This window comes from Anas acuta, chromosome 1, assembly GCF_963932015.1.
Source record: "Anas acuta chromosome 1, bAnaAcu1.1, whole genome shotgun sequence".
Lineage (NCBI taxonomy): Eukaryota > Metazoa > Chordata > Aves > Anseriformes > Anatidae > Anas > Anas acuta.
Window position 1 is genome coordinate 189,241,952 of NC_088979.1, and position 13,999 is coordinate 189,255,950.

General features: G+C 35.3%; 1 protein-coding gene across 3 annotated transcripts in view; it reads right to left on the reverse strand.

Moving 5' to 3' along the window:
• CPNE8 (copine 8) overlaps positions 1-13,999 on the reverse strand; it is a 102,055-nt gene that overhangs the window by 44,902 nt on the left and 43,154 nt on the right. For 2 of the 3 annotated variants that reach the window (XM_068669724.1, XM_068669725.1), the window contains exons 7-9: positions 8,346-8,409; positions 5,107-5,210; positions 3,748-3,852 (exon numbers count right to left, since the gene is read on the reverse strand). In XM_068669724.1, coding sequence (XP_068525825.1) covers positions 3,748-3,852; positions 5,107-5,210; positions 8,346-8,409 — 273 coding nt within the window. Of the gene's footprint in view, positions 1-1,335; positions 1,895-3,747; positions 3,853-5,106; positions 5,211-8,345; positions 8,410-13,999 lie in introns of those variants that run through there. The other variant, XM_068669726.1, reaches the window with a different exon arrangement.

The window sequence follows — 13,999 nt, forward strand, 5'->3', positions numbered from 1 at the left end:
AAATTTAATTGCCCTAACCACCTGATTTTATATATTTGTAGCATTGCAGTTTGGGGTTAAGTTACCTTAGAATGACAACTAATTAAAATTACAGTTGTTCTTTTGTGGAATGAAATCAAGAACAGTTCCAAACATGCTTTATCCCACTAAATGTTTGGTTGTTGTAAGGAAATGGTATTTAATTTAGTCAGAAAGGCAGTATCATGGAGTTTCTTTCCTCAGACAACCATTGTTTTACTTCCAGGTTTCAAAGCCTGTTACTACTATGTCAGGTAAGACACTGATAAATTAAGATTTACAACACTGGTAAATTAAGATCTACATGAGGGTCAGTGGGACTTAAATTTTGAATTGTCCTACAGATCTGCGTTTGAATATCTGCATACCTACCTAGTTAATACCTGAAATACCTACATTAAAAGAAAGCTACAGAAAACTTGAATTAGTAAGATCAGTTCTTAAGATTTTTGACATAAATTCTCAAGAAGTACAACTTCAGTAAGAACAACTCCTCTTTGAACGAAGCTCCTTTTTCCTCAAAAGTTATTCCACATTAAAAAGATTGATCACCAACCTTGAGTTTCACCTATTCTGCATGACACATGCATGGCTATATGCACTATATTAAAGGCCTTTCAAACTTTCATGTAGTAGTATTTCAGCCTGCTCTACTCTGCTATTTTACCTTAAAGGACCCAGTTTCTCTATTTTGATTTTAGAAATTATAGTTACACAAAATTGGGATTTAGGAAACCTCTGTCTTAAAACTTTCATGCAGAAAATAACTGTGTGTAGGTGCTATTTGAGAGCTCATATTAAGAAAAAGAAGAGAACAAAAATCTTGAAGTTACTAAATACTACTATCAAAATCCCTGTGGTGGTTTAAAAGATATTGTATGATGGTATAGTTTGAGAAAAGCTAAGCAAATCCTTGCCGTTTCACAATGAAAACATGGACAGAGTTCACTTGGAAGCATTAGCTAACTGCAGAATTACTCTCCCCCAAACTAGAAAGCATGTTGACTGTGATACATACCCTTACCAATTACATTACTCTCATGTTTCAACATCTATCACAGAATCCAGAGCATCATCTGTCAAACTATCATTATCCAAAAGAGACTTTGGGGTTTTATGTTTTTATGTATTACCAAACTGATCTCAGGAATCTAATCCTTACCTTTAGAAATAAAAGTTTTCACATTAAACAAATGAAAAAGCAACAACAAAATCTTTTGACTCTTCTTTTGGGCCATCAACAAATAATAATTTGAATTTGACAGCTAAAACGTATTTCTTCAATTGAAATATGATTATTATAGGAAGGAGTACTAAGTTCTGTGGAAACATTTATTTATAAGGCATTCACTGAGTACATTATGTAGAAAGAATTCAAAGTACAATCAACATGAGAAAACAGTAGTTACACAATAATTTGAAGCATGCCATTATATTTTTTATTCTCTTTTGGAATGCTGGAATTATTTCAATATTGCTACTAACACAGTATCTTTTTTTTTTTTTTAATTATTATGAAAGCCTTTTCTTTAATATGGTAAACAGTGACAAGTACAGAGACTAGCTTCATGAGCACTATTTTGCTTTGCATTATGCACGTATGTATTTAAAATTCTATTTGATTAGAATTTACTTATTATGAGATTTCTGCATTTTTTTCTATCTCACTGAAAGAGAAATGAATATGAATGACAGTAACTGTATTGAGTACTTCACAAGGAGATTATTAGGAATGTAGGAGAACCCTTTTGCCTCCGATTTGAAGCAACGTGACACCAAGTATTGGAAGAGTATGACATAAAATAAATCAGCTAAGATCCAGTAGGAAGCACTAAGAATGGTCATTCCCAAGAAGAATTATAAAAATTCCACTTTCCTAGAAAAAAATCACAAATCAATTAGCTTTTGACCTTTCAATTTTTAGTAAGCAGCTTATAAAAACAGAACTTTATTACCGTGAAAGCATTCTGCATAGCTTATTGAATATAAGCACCTCTTACTGTCTTGCTTCTTCAATACTGCCTACTTAGTTTAAGTCAAGTGAAGCAGAAGTCAGTACAAGTGTTGGTTTCTGTTTATACCCTGGCATCAGCTGGTAAATTACAAGTTGAAGGAATGTCTTCCCAAAAGACTAGGCTTTCACGGTAACAGATTAAAATAATTTTACTTCATACATTTCACCAATTAATTAGCTTAATAAAGTAATGTAGGTATGATATGGCAAAACCATGTGCTACAGCAACTTAATATGTACACGAATGGACAGTAGTTACACACATGGAAGCTGAAAATGAAAGGTCAGGTAGAGAAAAAAAGTAACTACTTAAATTCCAAATTAAAGATTCTTAAAGATTCTGAAAGATTCTGAATAAATTCTTTATTTCCCTACACATAGTAATAGGTTTCAAGAAAGGATTGGGCTTCTGCTGATGGGAACATTAGTTCAGGGTTAGAAGAGTGCTTCTCTACTAATACTCTTCTATCTTAACTCTTTTATCTTAACTGGTATTCTATCTTAACTGACTTTTTATCTGAACTGATAAAATACATTCAAATTATAAAAGATAATAAGATATGACTATACCAAAATCAACTTAATGAAACAGATTTTAAGGGGCAACAAGGCATTTGAACTGTATTTTTGACCTTTTGGCTTTGAAATACCAAGACAAGTACATTTTGCGTCTCTTGTATTTTCTCTCCTTTATCTTTCACCCAAAGTAAGGCTGAATTCAATCTATGTGCTACATGCAGCTTACCTATTACTCATACTCCTATTCTAGTCTTCATATATTTCTTTCATATTTCTTTCATTATTTTAATCTAAATATTACATTATACACTGCTAAAAGAGTTATGACTAATGGTAAGTCTATACTTCCTTAGAGTCTTACTAAAATAATTTCAGTACTCCAGATTTCAGGTAATAAGGATACATAAATTACCAGACATTTATCTGGGTATATAATAATAACAGTGATATCTCAATGCTTTTCAAAAAATATGAATACTGACAACAGAACTAGTCATTAGAAGGGACTTAAACATTTTTCTTGTTGATATTGTTAGAAGTTAGCATGCCCATTTTTTAAGAAGTCTAAACATATCCATAATTCCTCAACTTAACTAACCAGATTGATATTATTGGTAAAACATTACTAAAGCCACAGTTTATGACCATGTTTTTCAAAGATGGACCCTTTTGCACTGAATCACTGAAAATGTCAAATCTGAACAAGACCGTAATTAACTTCTGGGTTTCTCATGTATTTATTTCTAGATGAGATCTACTTACCTCATCTATCTATATATTTTAAATGCTGTAATTTATCAGCATCCTCTGACATTACAATGTCAACCAAAGAAGGCAAACATTGGTGTACATTTTTCACTGAAACATTATATATTAAACATTAATCCTTGTGCATACTAGTAACTGTGGCCAGTCAAATTAGTTTTGTTCTTTCTAACTCTTTCTTAACCACCATAGAGACTGAAGAATTGTTTTCTTGACATCACTGCTAGCATTTCCTACAGATTTAGCATATTGACTTCATTTTTGGAAATTTAATGTGGTGTTCTGAATACATAATATCCTCTCAAAATACTAAGTAAATAATCTAAACAACATCCATAACCAAATTGTTTAGAAAAACAGATCTATAAAGAATACATGAGTTGGGAAAAAAATAAAAAGTGTATGCTAGGAAAGCATAACCTACAGCTTACCGGTCATAGTCTCCATTACACAGTGCTCTGACAGAAATCTTGAATGCCTGCCACACTGGATTTAATGTATTTTTTACAACTTCTGTTTTGTGGCAGATTGTAAAACTGCAATAAAAAAATAAATAAAAAAAAAAAAAGAGAGAGAAAGAGATTTGGATTTATGTACTTTTTATTTTGTGTCAGCAAACAAGGAATAAAAAGAGCTGTAATCTGTATTCACTGATACAATGTCCATATAAAGTTTAAGCTAAGAAAAGAAAAGTACTGAAATGCAGGAGAAGGAAGGCAAGGAGAACTGACGAGAACAGACCTGTTTGTGAGTGATTACAGACTAGGTCACTACGCAACTCTAAACCTAAAATGTTTTCACCCAAAACTTCCACCAGACTTACAAGCACTCAGTGAATTAGTTCAGGGAAGAGCACTCTCCATCCCACTTGTTTAAACAGGCTTTATACAGCCAGAAATCAGTCACGGATCCAGAAGGAAAGAAGTCTGGAGAGGATTTGACTTTTTTTTAGCAGTTAAGATACTTAGCCAAGGGAATCTTGGCTATCTGACTCTCGTTCCCCAATTAATGTCCGTACTTTTTAACCAAGGCTGTCTCAGGTAAAAGATATAAACTTACACAAGATTCCACAACCACTTTATCTCAAATGAAATGCAATGTTTTAATATATATTTTGCTTTCTCTACATGATGCAAAATTAAAATACGTCTGAAACCTCATCATGGAAAGCAAATTGTTCAAAAGAAAACAGGAGGCAAGGTCACTGGGGGAATCAATAATGAAATTCTCCATACAGATTTAACTAAAGTTCCTATCTGAAGGAATATGTTCCTTAAATTTCACAGGCCTAAGTTCTTATCCATGCTATTACTGAGAAGGCATGGCTAAAAAAAAAGTTTTCTATTTGAGGTATTTTAATTTTATTTCCAAGAACACTGTCAAAAAGGTAGAAGATATTTCCAAATTTGCAGTATAAAGAACTTTGACCTAAAACAACATACATGTATTAGAATATTCTGAAGCTATTATTTTTTTGGAATACTCTATTTAATTTAAAGACAAGCTGTATCTTAGCAAAAGTCACGCTATTTAACTATTATGACTAATTTTTTGTGTTCTATATTTAACAAACATTCAACTCTTAAAACCCTTAATTGCAATATTTGATGTTTGTTACAATCATTTTATTTCTATGCAGCATAACATTATTTATTAAAATTCAACAAACATAAAAGGAATGCAGCTTAATCTGACAAATATGTATATAAAAAGAAAACTCTATTACCATCTGCAAATAAATAAGTTGCCTACTGTTTAGCAGCAGACGTACTTAACAGGCATCTATCTACCTGCCATCTTCATTGCTTCGATGAAATACCAGGAAAGGATCGGATTTCCCAAAGAAGTCCTTCTTGTCTAGTTTGTTCGCACAAAATTGCATTAAAACTGAATCCTGAAATTGATAATACAGAAAAATTACAAAGAACATGCAGTTTGATAAAAGAAAATTATCATTGACTACTGACTATACAAACAGAAAACAAACTAAATGAGAAGTATCTGTCTTCCAGATACTCTCTACTCATTCACATTCTTGCAAATGTCCTTACAGTGCAGCTTGAACTGCTGGAACCAAGAATTTGTTTGGAGAAGCATGAAGTTCTATGCTAAATGATTCAGGATTTTCCAGTACTTTTTGACATCCAAAGACTTCTGAGGAAAGTAGATGCATAGGCAAAGAACACATTAGAATTAATTTAAAAAAGCTGCAGTGAGATACAACTATGCCTTATTTTTTCAGCGACTTACACCTTCAGTTTTCTGCTCCTGAAGTCTGTAAAGCAAAAGGCTTAGCAAATAAAGAGTCTAGACATTTCCAGAAAATGTCAGCAAGAGGAAGACCACAGAAAACAGGATCCACCACTGACTGGGGCAGGATTGACATCAAGAAGCTTGGGCACCTGGGACCAGTAATAAGTAAAAAGTAATTTATACCAGCAATAGGTACAAAATGAAATACAGGAAATTCCATTAAAATACAAGAAAAAAACCTTTTTACTATGAGGAGTAACACTGGAACAGGGAAACTGTGGAGCCCTGATTATCCTTGTCTATGCAAGTTCTGAGTGGGGTGAATCTGGAAGAACATGAAGGCCTCGGAAAGCACTTAATATTTATCTTCATAACAAGGGAAAGAAAAAAATCCTGTTCCAACTGTGGGTTTAATTATGTATTCATGACTTTTGATTGATTTGTTATAACTGGAATGGCAAACCTGATCTTGACAGTTAAATCATAATATAAGGAAAAAATATTCTGTAGTCTCTCCTAAGGTTACTTATAAATGCTCAGGGTGATGGCAAACTAGTCTTAGGAATGGTTAAGTAGGAGCATAATTTCTGCAGGAAATCAATTAAATGATATGTTCATTTTGTCATTCAATTAAGTGTGAACATTTTGATCAGTTACTACTTCCAGCTGTTCCAAAATACTTCCCCAAAAAAGGAGAAAGACAGGCATTTTCCATGACCATACTTACCATTCGTACTAGTAACACAGACATGTCCTATTGCTACACCAGAGAGCCATCACTTACTGTCACCTTTCATATCATCAGGTGTGATAACACTCTGCATGCATTTACTGATTTATTCTCTTTTAATGAAAGTAGAGATGTGAACACAGGCTAAGAAGATGCCATTGTGTAGAGCAATGGCAAAGTTAGGACTCATCCCCCAGCAGATCAAACATTTGTGTACAGAAAGAAATGAGTAAGAAGCCAATTTCTTGAATTGTAGTTAGATTAGTTTTTCCCTTTAAATATGACAGATAAGAAAGAATTAGGATCCTTCCTCAATAAAAACAAAAACAAAACAAACAAAAAAAAGAAGGCAACAGCAAAGGACAAAAGCAATAAACAAAGCCTAGCTACAGGTGTCAGAATTAGGAATAATCTATCCTAACAAATTCTAGTTTAAGGACAACAATTTTTCTGGTTCCACTTGCTATCAAACTTGAAATAAAATTAAGTGTCCACTGCCACTTTCAGAAATCCTTGTCACAAAAAGGCATGCTTTTTGTAAGTCTATTATTGCACCACTCAATAGTAGCAGAGAAAAGGTAGCATATAAGAGTGCACTCCCACAGACACTGTTAATGGGAGTTAAGTGAGACTGAGTCGGTGCACCCTATTTGCATAACAGTGCAGGACTGGTAGGTTGTCTGACAAAGGCAAATAAGATTTTAGCCTGTGTGCTATTCAAATGCACCAATTCTGCAGAGAAATAACACAAATTTAGCCAAGCTGGAAAAAAAGCAAAAAAATAAGCATTTACTTCTTATGGAATGTATTTCTCCAGATATCTAATGAACTTAAGACCTAAACAGATTAGCTACTGGACGTATCAGTAAAATACAAAGTCATTACTACTGCAGAAATAGATCACGAATTAACAGCTTATGACCCAGTGTGAAAGTTAAGGCAACTGTGAAGCGTTATTCCCCAACGTCACCAAACTGTGAAAGCTAAGCCCCAAAAACAAATCTCTTCAAGCCTTAAGACATTTTTGTAGGTTTATGTATCTAATTTTATATTCTCCAGATCCCCTGGATCTCACCAAATGTCTGATATTATTGCTTTCCTCATTAAGATTTGCTATCTTGTCATTGCAAACTCTTCTAAGGTACACACTACAGCCTCATTCATTATATGCCATGTTTGGGCTAACTCCCCCACCTTCAGATTCCAACCCTTCTTTATCACCCTGCGTATATAATCCTTCCTTATTCTTCCTTCCAGTCTCTGTTTCCCTATGATTTACGGCTTGCTGCTAGCTCATTCAGTACTGGGAAGCCACAGAGCTGGCCTGGCTCCAGGTGCTTTCTGACCAGTAAGCCTTCTCCTCTGTCCAATCTACTTCTCCATGAGCACCTAGGAGGGGGAAAAGTGGTGATACACTTTGGGAAGGTCATGACTACACCATGTCTCTCCCCTTAACCAGCCAAATTCCCGACTGACCCCACACACTGAGATATTCTCTTGCTTTCTATTAAATAAGTAATATTATAGCTACCATTAATACGCCAAGGCAGTCTTAACTTGAAAGAAAACTGTTTACATTCTTCTTGTATAGAGATTCTTTTAAATATCTAAATAACGTTTGCCAATAAACATTAATTTGATATTTCTTTAAATAATATGACTATTAGCATGTATTTTTTTAATTACAAGGTCAATTTTGCTGTGATGTTTATGCAATACCAATATCCTGTAATGGAAATGTAATTCCACAACTGAAACAAATGATTCTTTGTTAAAAATTGGACACTAAGAGATTAAAATACGATTACTTGGAGAACCAAAGACTAGATTTAAAACCCATTTAAGAGTCGAAAACCTTATGCTTCAAGTTGTTTCTGCTTATTTCTTTACTACATAAAGCTAAGAGTAACTCATAAGGGAAAAATATCCTTCTTGCAGATATCAAAAAATACAAATTTATATATAAATTTAACAATCTGGTGCAGGGTAAGTCACAAAAACATTATCACTTTACTTTTCAAAAGCAATGAATGAATACACACTTACTCGGCAACAGCCCAGCTCCTCTGCTGTTACGATGACTGTTCCACATTTCTTCCCAGGAATGCCTCTATAAGAAAATATAACTACATCAATTCAGTACCTTCAGATCATTCTATATGAGAAATATAAGCTACATAAAAGCTACAGCTGAGACAGATTAACATAAATTAAGCTTTGAAGTCAAAAAACTGATGGCATGCTATGCAGTTTCACTCTTCTGTCACTTGTCCCATGTTGAAATGTTGGTTGACTTAAGTAAATTGGTAAATAAGTTGCATATTCCTTCTAATTTGCATGGACAAACAGTTAAAATTAAAACAAAACATTTAATTTTAAAGGAAATACTATAAAGAGTTTAAATGGGATTAAATGATAATATCAGAAATTCTATTTTTTACTCTCACATTAACATTTTATTTAGAGATTGCTCTATAGCTTAGAAATTCATGAAAATGATCCTTTTGCAGATTTTCCTTAAACAAAATGTCAAAAATAAATTTTAAACTATATACCAGCCTCCTTTTTACAAAGACATTTAGTCTGAAATGTTTATGAAAACATGCGATAATCTCACCATAATATAAGATACAGTAGTTATTAAATAAATCACAATTCACCCAAACAGCAATTGAAAACACACTGCTGCAACACCAGAAAGCACAAAACAAATCCTTAGTATATAGGAACAGAAGAGTCACAAATAATCTGACAGTATTCAGTGCCAGCACCTTTTCTGGGGAAAAAAAGTACATGTATTCAGATACAACTTGTTGCATAATGCTGCCATATCTTATCAGCTATTAGTAAATCCATTAGCAGATGCATTAGCAATTACTACTGGATTTTTTTTCAAGGTGAATGTTATTGCTTATGCTACTTCAAGTTCTTTATTTCTTTCCTGAAAATAAATAATTATTTGAATAAAATTATTTTCCAAGGAGACACGGAGGTAAAATTAGGCTTTTAAATTGATTATATTTTTCAGGTTCTTCAAAGAGAACTAGAGGGCACTCATGTTCTTCTGTTATGACATAATATCAATGTAAATATCTACCGTTGCTCTTATTTTTGCTTACTGGTTTCCTTAATCCTTTTGATTTTTGTATAGAGCTCTAAAATTTTAAATAAGTTCATCAAGACTGTGGTAGGGCATAGCAAAAACAAGCACAATGATGCAAAGAGAACTACGGGCTGTGAACTTCTAAGCAACACTACACCATATCTGCAACCTCTAGAGATGGGAGATGGGAGAGAGCAAGAGACAGAGGGCCCAGGGAAGTGGAGGGGAGAGGAAGGGAAAGAGAGAGGGAGAGAAGAAAAATAAAGAACTGGTGGGGGAATAGTTCTTACAGGCAGATCATGAACAAAGACTGATGCAAACTTAAGTGAGGATTTCAGAAGCATATTGAAACTCCTGTTTAGAATGGGACGTTTGATACATGACTTAGTATCTAGCCTCAATACAACAAGGTAACTGTGATTTCACATGTTTAATAGTCCAGAGAGAAGCTATTCAAGTTTTTTACATGAAAACTTAAGTGACAATTTAAATATATACAGATCTTATGGCACCCTTCCATCTAACATGGTTTAACTTATAAAATATAATACCTTAAGACCAAACAGGAGAACTTTACAAAAATAACAGGAAAAAAAAAAAAAAAAGGTCAACCAAGTGTTACACAGTATGATTCATATTTTCATCAACTTCTTCTGACCACCTGGTTTTAAATCTGTCACCCTTCAACAGCTCAAAGGCTGAAAAGTATCCATTCCAGTCTCCGTAGCAATAGGATTTTGATGTGAAATACCAGATTTTCAAAAGATGAAAAAAACTGTGGTTGGTTGGTTTTTTTTTGAACAGTACAAGTTTAAACTTCAAAAAACTTTTGAAATCTGCTAGTAAGAGCAGCAGTAGAAATGACTTAGTCATAAGAGTCATTGAATTTATATGGAAAAATGTTTCAAGGAACAAATGACCTTCACCCCTGCTTTTACAAGTGAGGAAGAAATAGAAATCTCAGAAGTGTAACTAAAAAAGCAGAAGGTTGCAGCAGCACCATTCTGTAGGCTATGTCACTCGAACAGAAAGAACAAGTATCAAAATTACCATAGCCTGAACCAAAACTCTTGCTACAGAGACATTTGAGTCCAGGATGGATTCAAATTGGCATTAGGGATGTATTTGAGAGATAGCCCAAGCAGCAACAGTATTAAGAGCAAAAGCACCAAACATCTCTTTTTGTACAAAAATTCAAATAGATCTATTTCACCCTCAAAAGGTTATTGTGTCACATGCTAATATAACTTGGATCTCTTTCTGAAGAGCTGGAGCACTGAATTGTTGGTAGCAAGCTCCATTTCTGACAAACTTGTCACCAAACAGCTACAGAGGAGAATCTTGTGCCACCCTGCTTACAGATATAACACATCACAGCCAATACCTGCCAGTCTCAAACTGAGATTTGCACATGAAGACATGCTTTGAACACGTCTTATGAACATGGAGGCCAAGGCAGGCCCCATCCCAAAAGATACCCGTGTCTGGAATTACCACTCCAAAAGCTGGGGAAACTGGAGGGGCAATCCCCTGAAGATATCTGGGTGGGTATGTCAGCAAAAATGGGAATTATTGATTGCTAATGAGACATGAAAAGTGCACACTGCTATGTCATACCTGAAAGCAAGGTATGGCTTGATGTATCACCAAGGTTCTAGAGGACGTGCCTTACAAAAGAAAGATCATTTCACTACGATGGCTGGCAAAGAGGTGAAAATGCTTAATCAAGATTAGAACAGAATTTCCTTACAGCACAAAAAGCTCTCATTATTCAGGGACTGAAAACTACCAACTGACCTCTACAGTTTGAGATGCTATTAAAGATGAGTTTTCTACCCTTGTCATCAGACTACAAGCATGAAAAAAAGACTGAAACATTTACAGATGCTAAAGAGTTTCTTCTCTTACAAATTCTCTTTCAACCATTTATCAAGAGAAGAAATCCTTAAATGTACAGTCAGCACCCTGACAAAAACTTCAGTGGTCACAGATCAGCCAAATGGAAAAACCTTTAACTAGCAATAATGCTTTGTGAGAAAAGAATAAAATAATGTCAAGCTGGTCTTGCCTACACAAAAATACATTAGGAGGACTTCTGCTTGTTTAAATCCAGAAGCACTGCCCATCTTCTTTAGCTTTAGGGAATATCTGTTTTTGAGCTGTCCTGGAATTGGTTCTATAGCACTGAAGTGACAATACAGTACTTATTTTCAGACTACCAAATTCTCTGGGTAGGATTCTCTGGGAAATGTTACAGAATATGATTTGTGGGGTAATGTGTATTGCACAGCCACTGTCAACTCCCATCAATGCTAGTTACCTGATATTCAGATACAGAAAATGTGCCAGTCGGGGCGTGAGTAGGTTGCATACTGAATAAAGGAAGGTATAATGTGAGGAAGATCTACTTATAGGGTTCTACTGGTTTGAGCCCAGAAGCTGTGGGCGTACTACAGTGATTAGCAATTTTTATGTGGTTTAAAATGTCTTTCTGGCAGAAGTTGTTACGGCACGGGGTTCACCTGAGGCCTCTGATATTACACAGAATGAAAGATTTTGTCATTAGAAAAAAGATGCGCATGGAAAGGTTCCCAAAGATGGCAAAATAATTGGAAAGTCTCCGAGGGAGCAATTAACTTGACTGTTATGGGAATTGAACATGAGACCATCATCGAAAGAAAAGGCCACAACAATACCTGCATGTCTCTAGACTGGGTACAGCCTTGAGGAGTGATCATCTCCTTAGAACAAATGATTGCATGATTGAGACACAATATCTGCAGCACCTAAATAAGCTTGAAAGGTCACTCTGCCTTAACAAGGACTGAAAGGAGGACCTTGTGAGACTCAGTGGAAGTCAGAGAAAGATGACAGTTCATCTAGGAGTTTGAACATCTGAGAGTAAACAGAGCAGTGAGGCAGAGAGGATTGAACACTTTTCAGATCATTAAAAAATTTACAGTCTTAACCCTGAATGTACAGAAATAGCCCTCTGGCAGTCACAACCACGGATAAGAGGTTAGGACAAATATATAGTAAGTCCCTTTTCCAAGGTTCAGGCATTTTTTCTATCAATTATGTTGACAGCAAGATGACGGGAGAAAGAACGTCCCAAAATGGGCCAGCTGGCTCCAGTGCAGCCTCATTAACAAGCAGTGGCACTCAGATCCGAATAGCTGGTGTAGAACCTTCATTAAGCTCTGCAATGGCTCTGCCTCATCATTACAGAGAATCCTGACAGCAGTGCACTTATTAGATCCTGAAAGGAATATTGCTCAGAGTTACAAATGTAGCTTCTCTCTAGGAAGACAGAACACACAAATATCTATTTGTGAATAATTTCAAGGAAGGTGACAGTCTCTTGAGAGAAAAATAAAGCTGTGCTGTTTCTGGAAGTAGATACATCTGCACCTTATCCTTTCATGCTATTACAACTGGGGCACGCAAGGTCACTGAGTAGATCTTACACAGAGCTTGTCTTGGGAAAGCATTTAATGAATTCAGTAACCCAATAACTAAAGAGAGTAAAAATTACTGTTAAAATGACAGATTCCCCACTTCCCCTGCCTTGTTTGACTAGATTTATTTTGCAGGAGAAATTAACTAGAGGAGATGTTCACATCCGTACCTGGCCAGTTTGTAAAATGAAGCGCAGCACTAAGGAATTATGATCATGAACACAAAGGCTCACACTCACATAGGTAACAGAGCAGTGCACTACCACATTGGGAGTGAGAGTCTTCTGCAACAGAGTGCACTGAATTCAAAGCCCTTAATGCTATCAGAAACAAACAATGATGTTGAGGAGATATCCTCATACCTGCCAAGAGCAAACACGATTAAGTTCATGCCTCTGAGGCATAATCCACTGGAGCTTGTAAAACCAACAGAACTGCAAGTCATGCCTGCGATGAAGGCAAAGAAGTGAAGTGTGCATGTTTATCTTCATTTTTGCTCTCACCATGAAGGACAGTGCCAAGGTATGTGTTTCAGCCTGCCTAGTAGACCACTGTAATAATGAGCCTCTAGGCTTGAGACATGTTGCTTAATTTTGATGAGGTGTAGAACAAGGGTGTCCTTTCAAGGTAGAATTTCTAAGGGAACTTTCCCTGGTAGTGGGCGGTCTGACTTGGCCTTGGCCAGATCACAGCAGCCACTGGCTCCCAAATCGCACAGAGCTTTTGTAGGTGTTAGAAGCAGATACATCTGAAGTTTAACCTTCAAATGCTTTTAACTTTCATTTTGAAAAAAAAAAAAAGTCAAAATTTACTTGAATGCCATTAAGAGGATGGAGTTCAGCTTCTCAAGCTGCTTAAGTACAAAAAGTGGTACTTCAGTGGGGCGGCTGATTGGGACTAAAACAGCTCTGAGCATTCCTTTCTTTGCACACCTATTAGCAGAGAACAGAAAAGGCAAACTTTTAATGAACTTCAGCAATACTGTGAAGGGAAAAACCTCTCTGATCTCAAGTGAAAGATTATAAAGAACATTCAAAATATGTGAACATGGACTTGACTTTGTAAAGAGAACTGTAAATTCAAAGCAGAAGATATCCTTAGGAAGGAATGACATACTATATTGCCAAATGAATCACAGA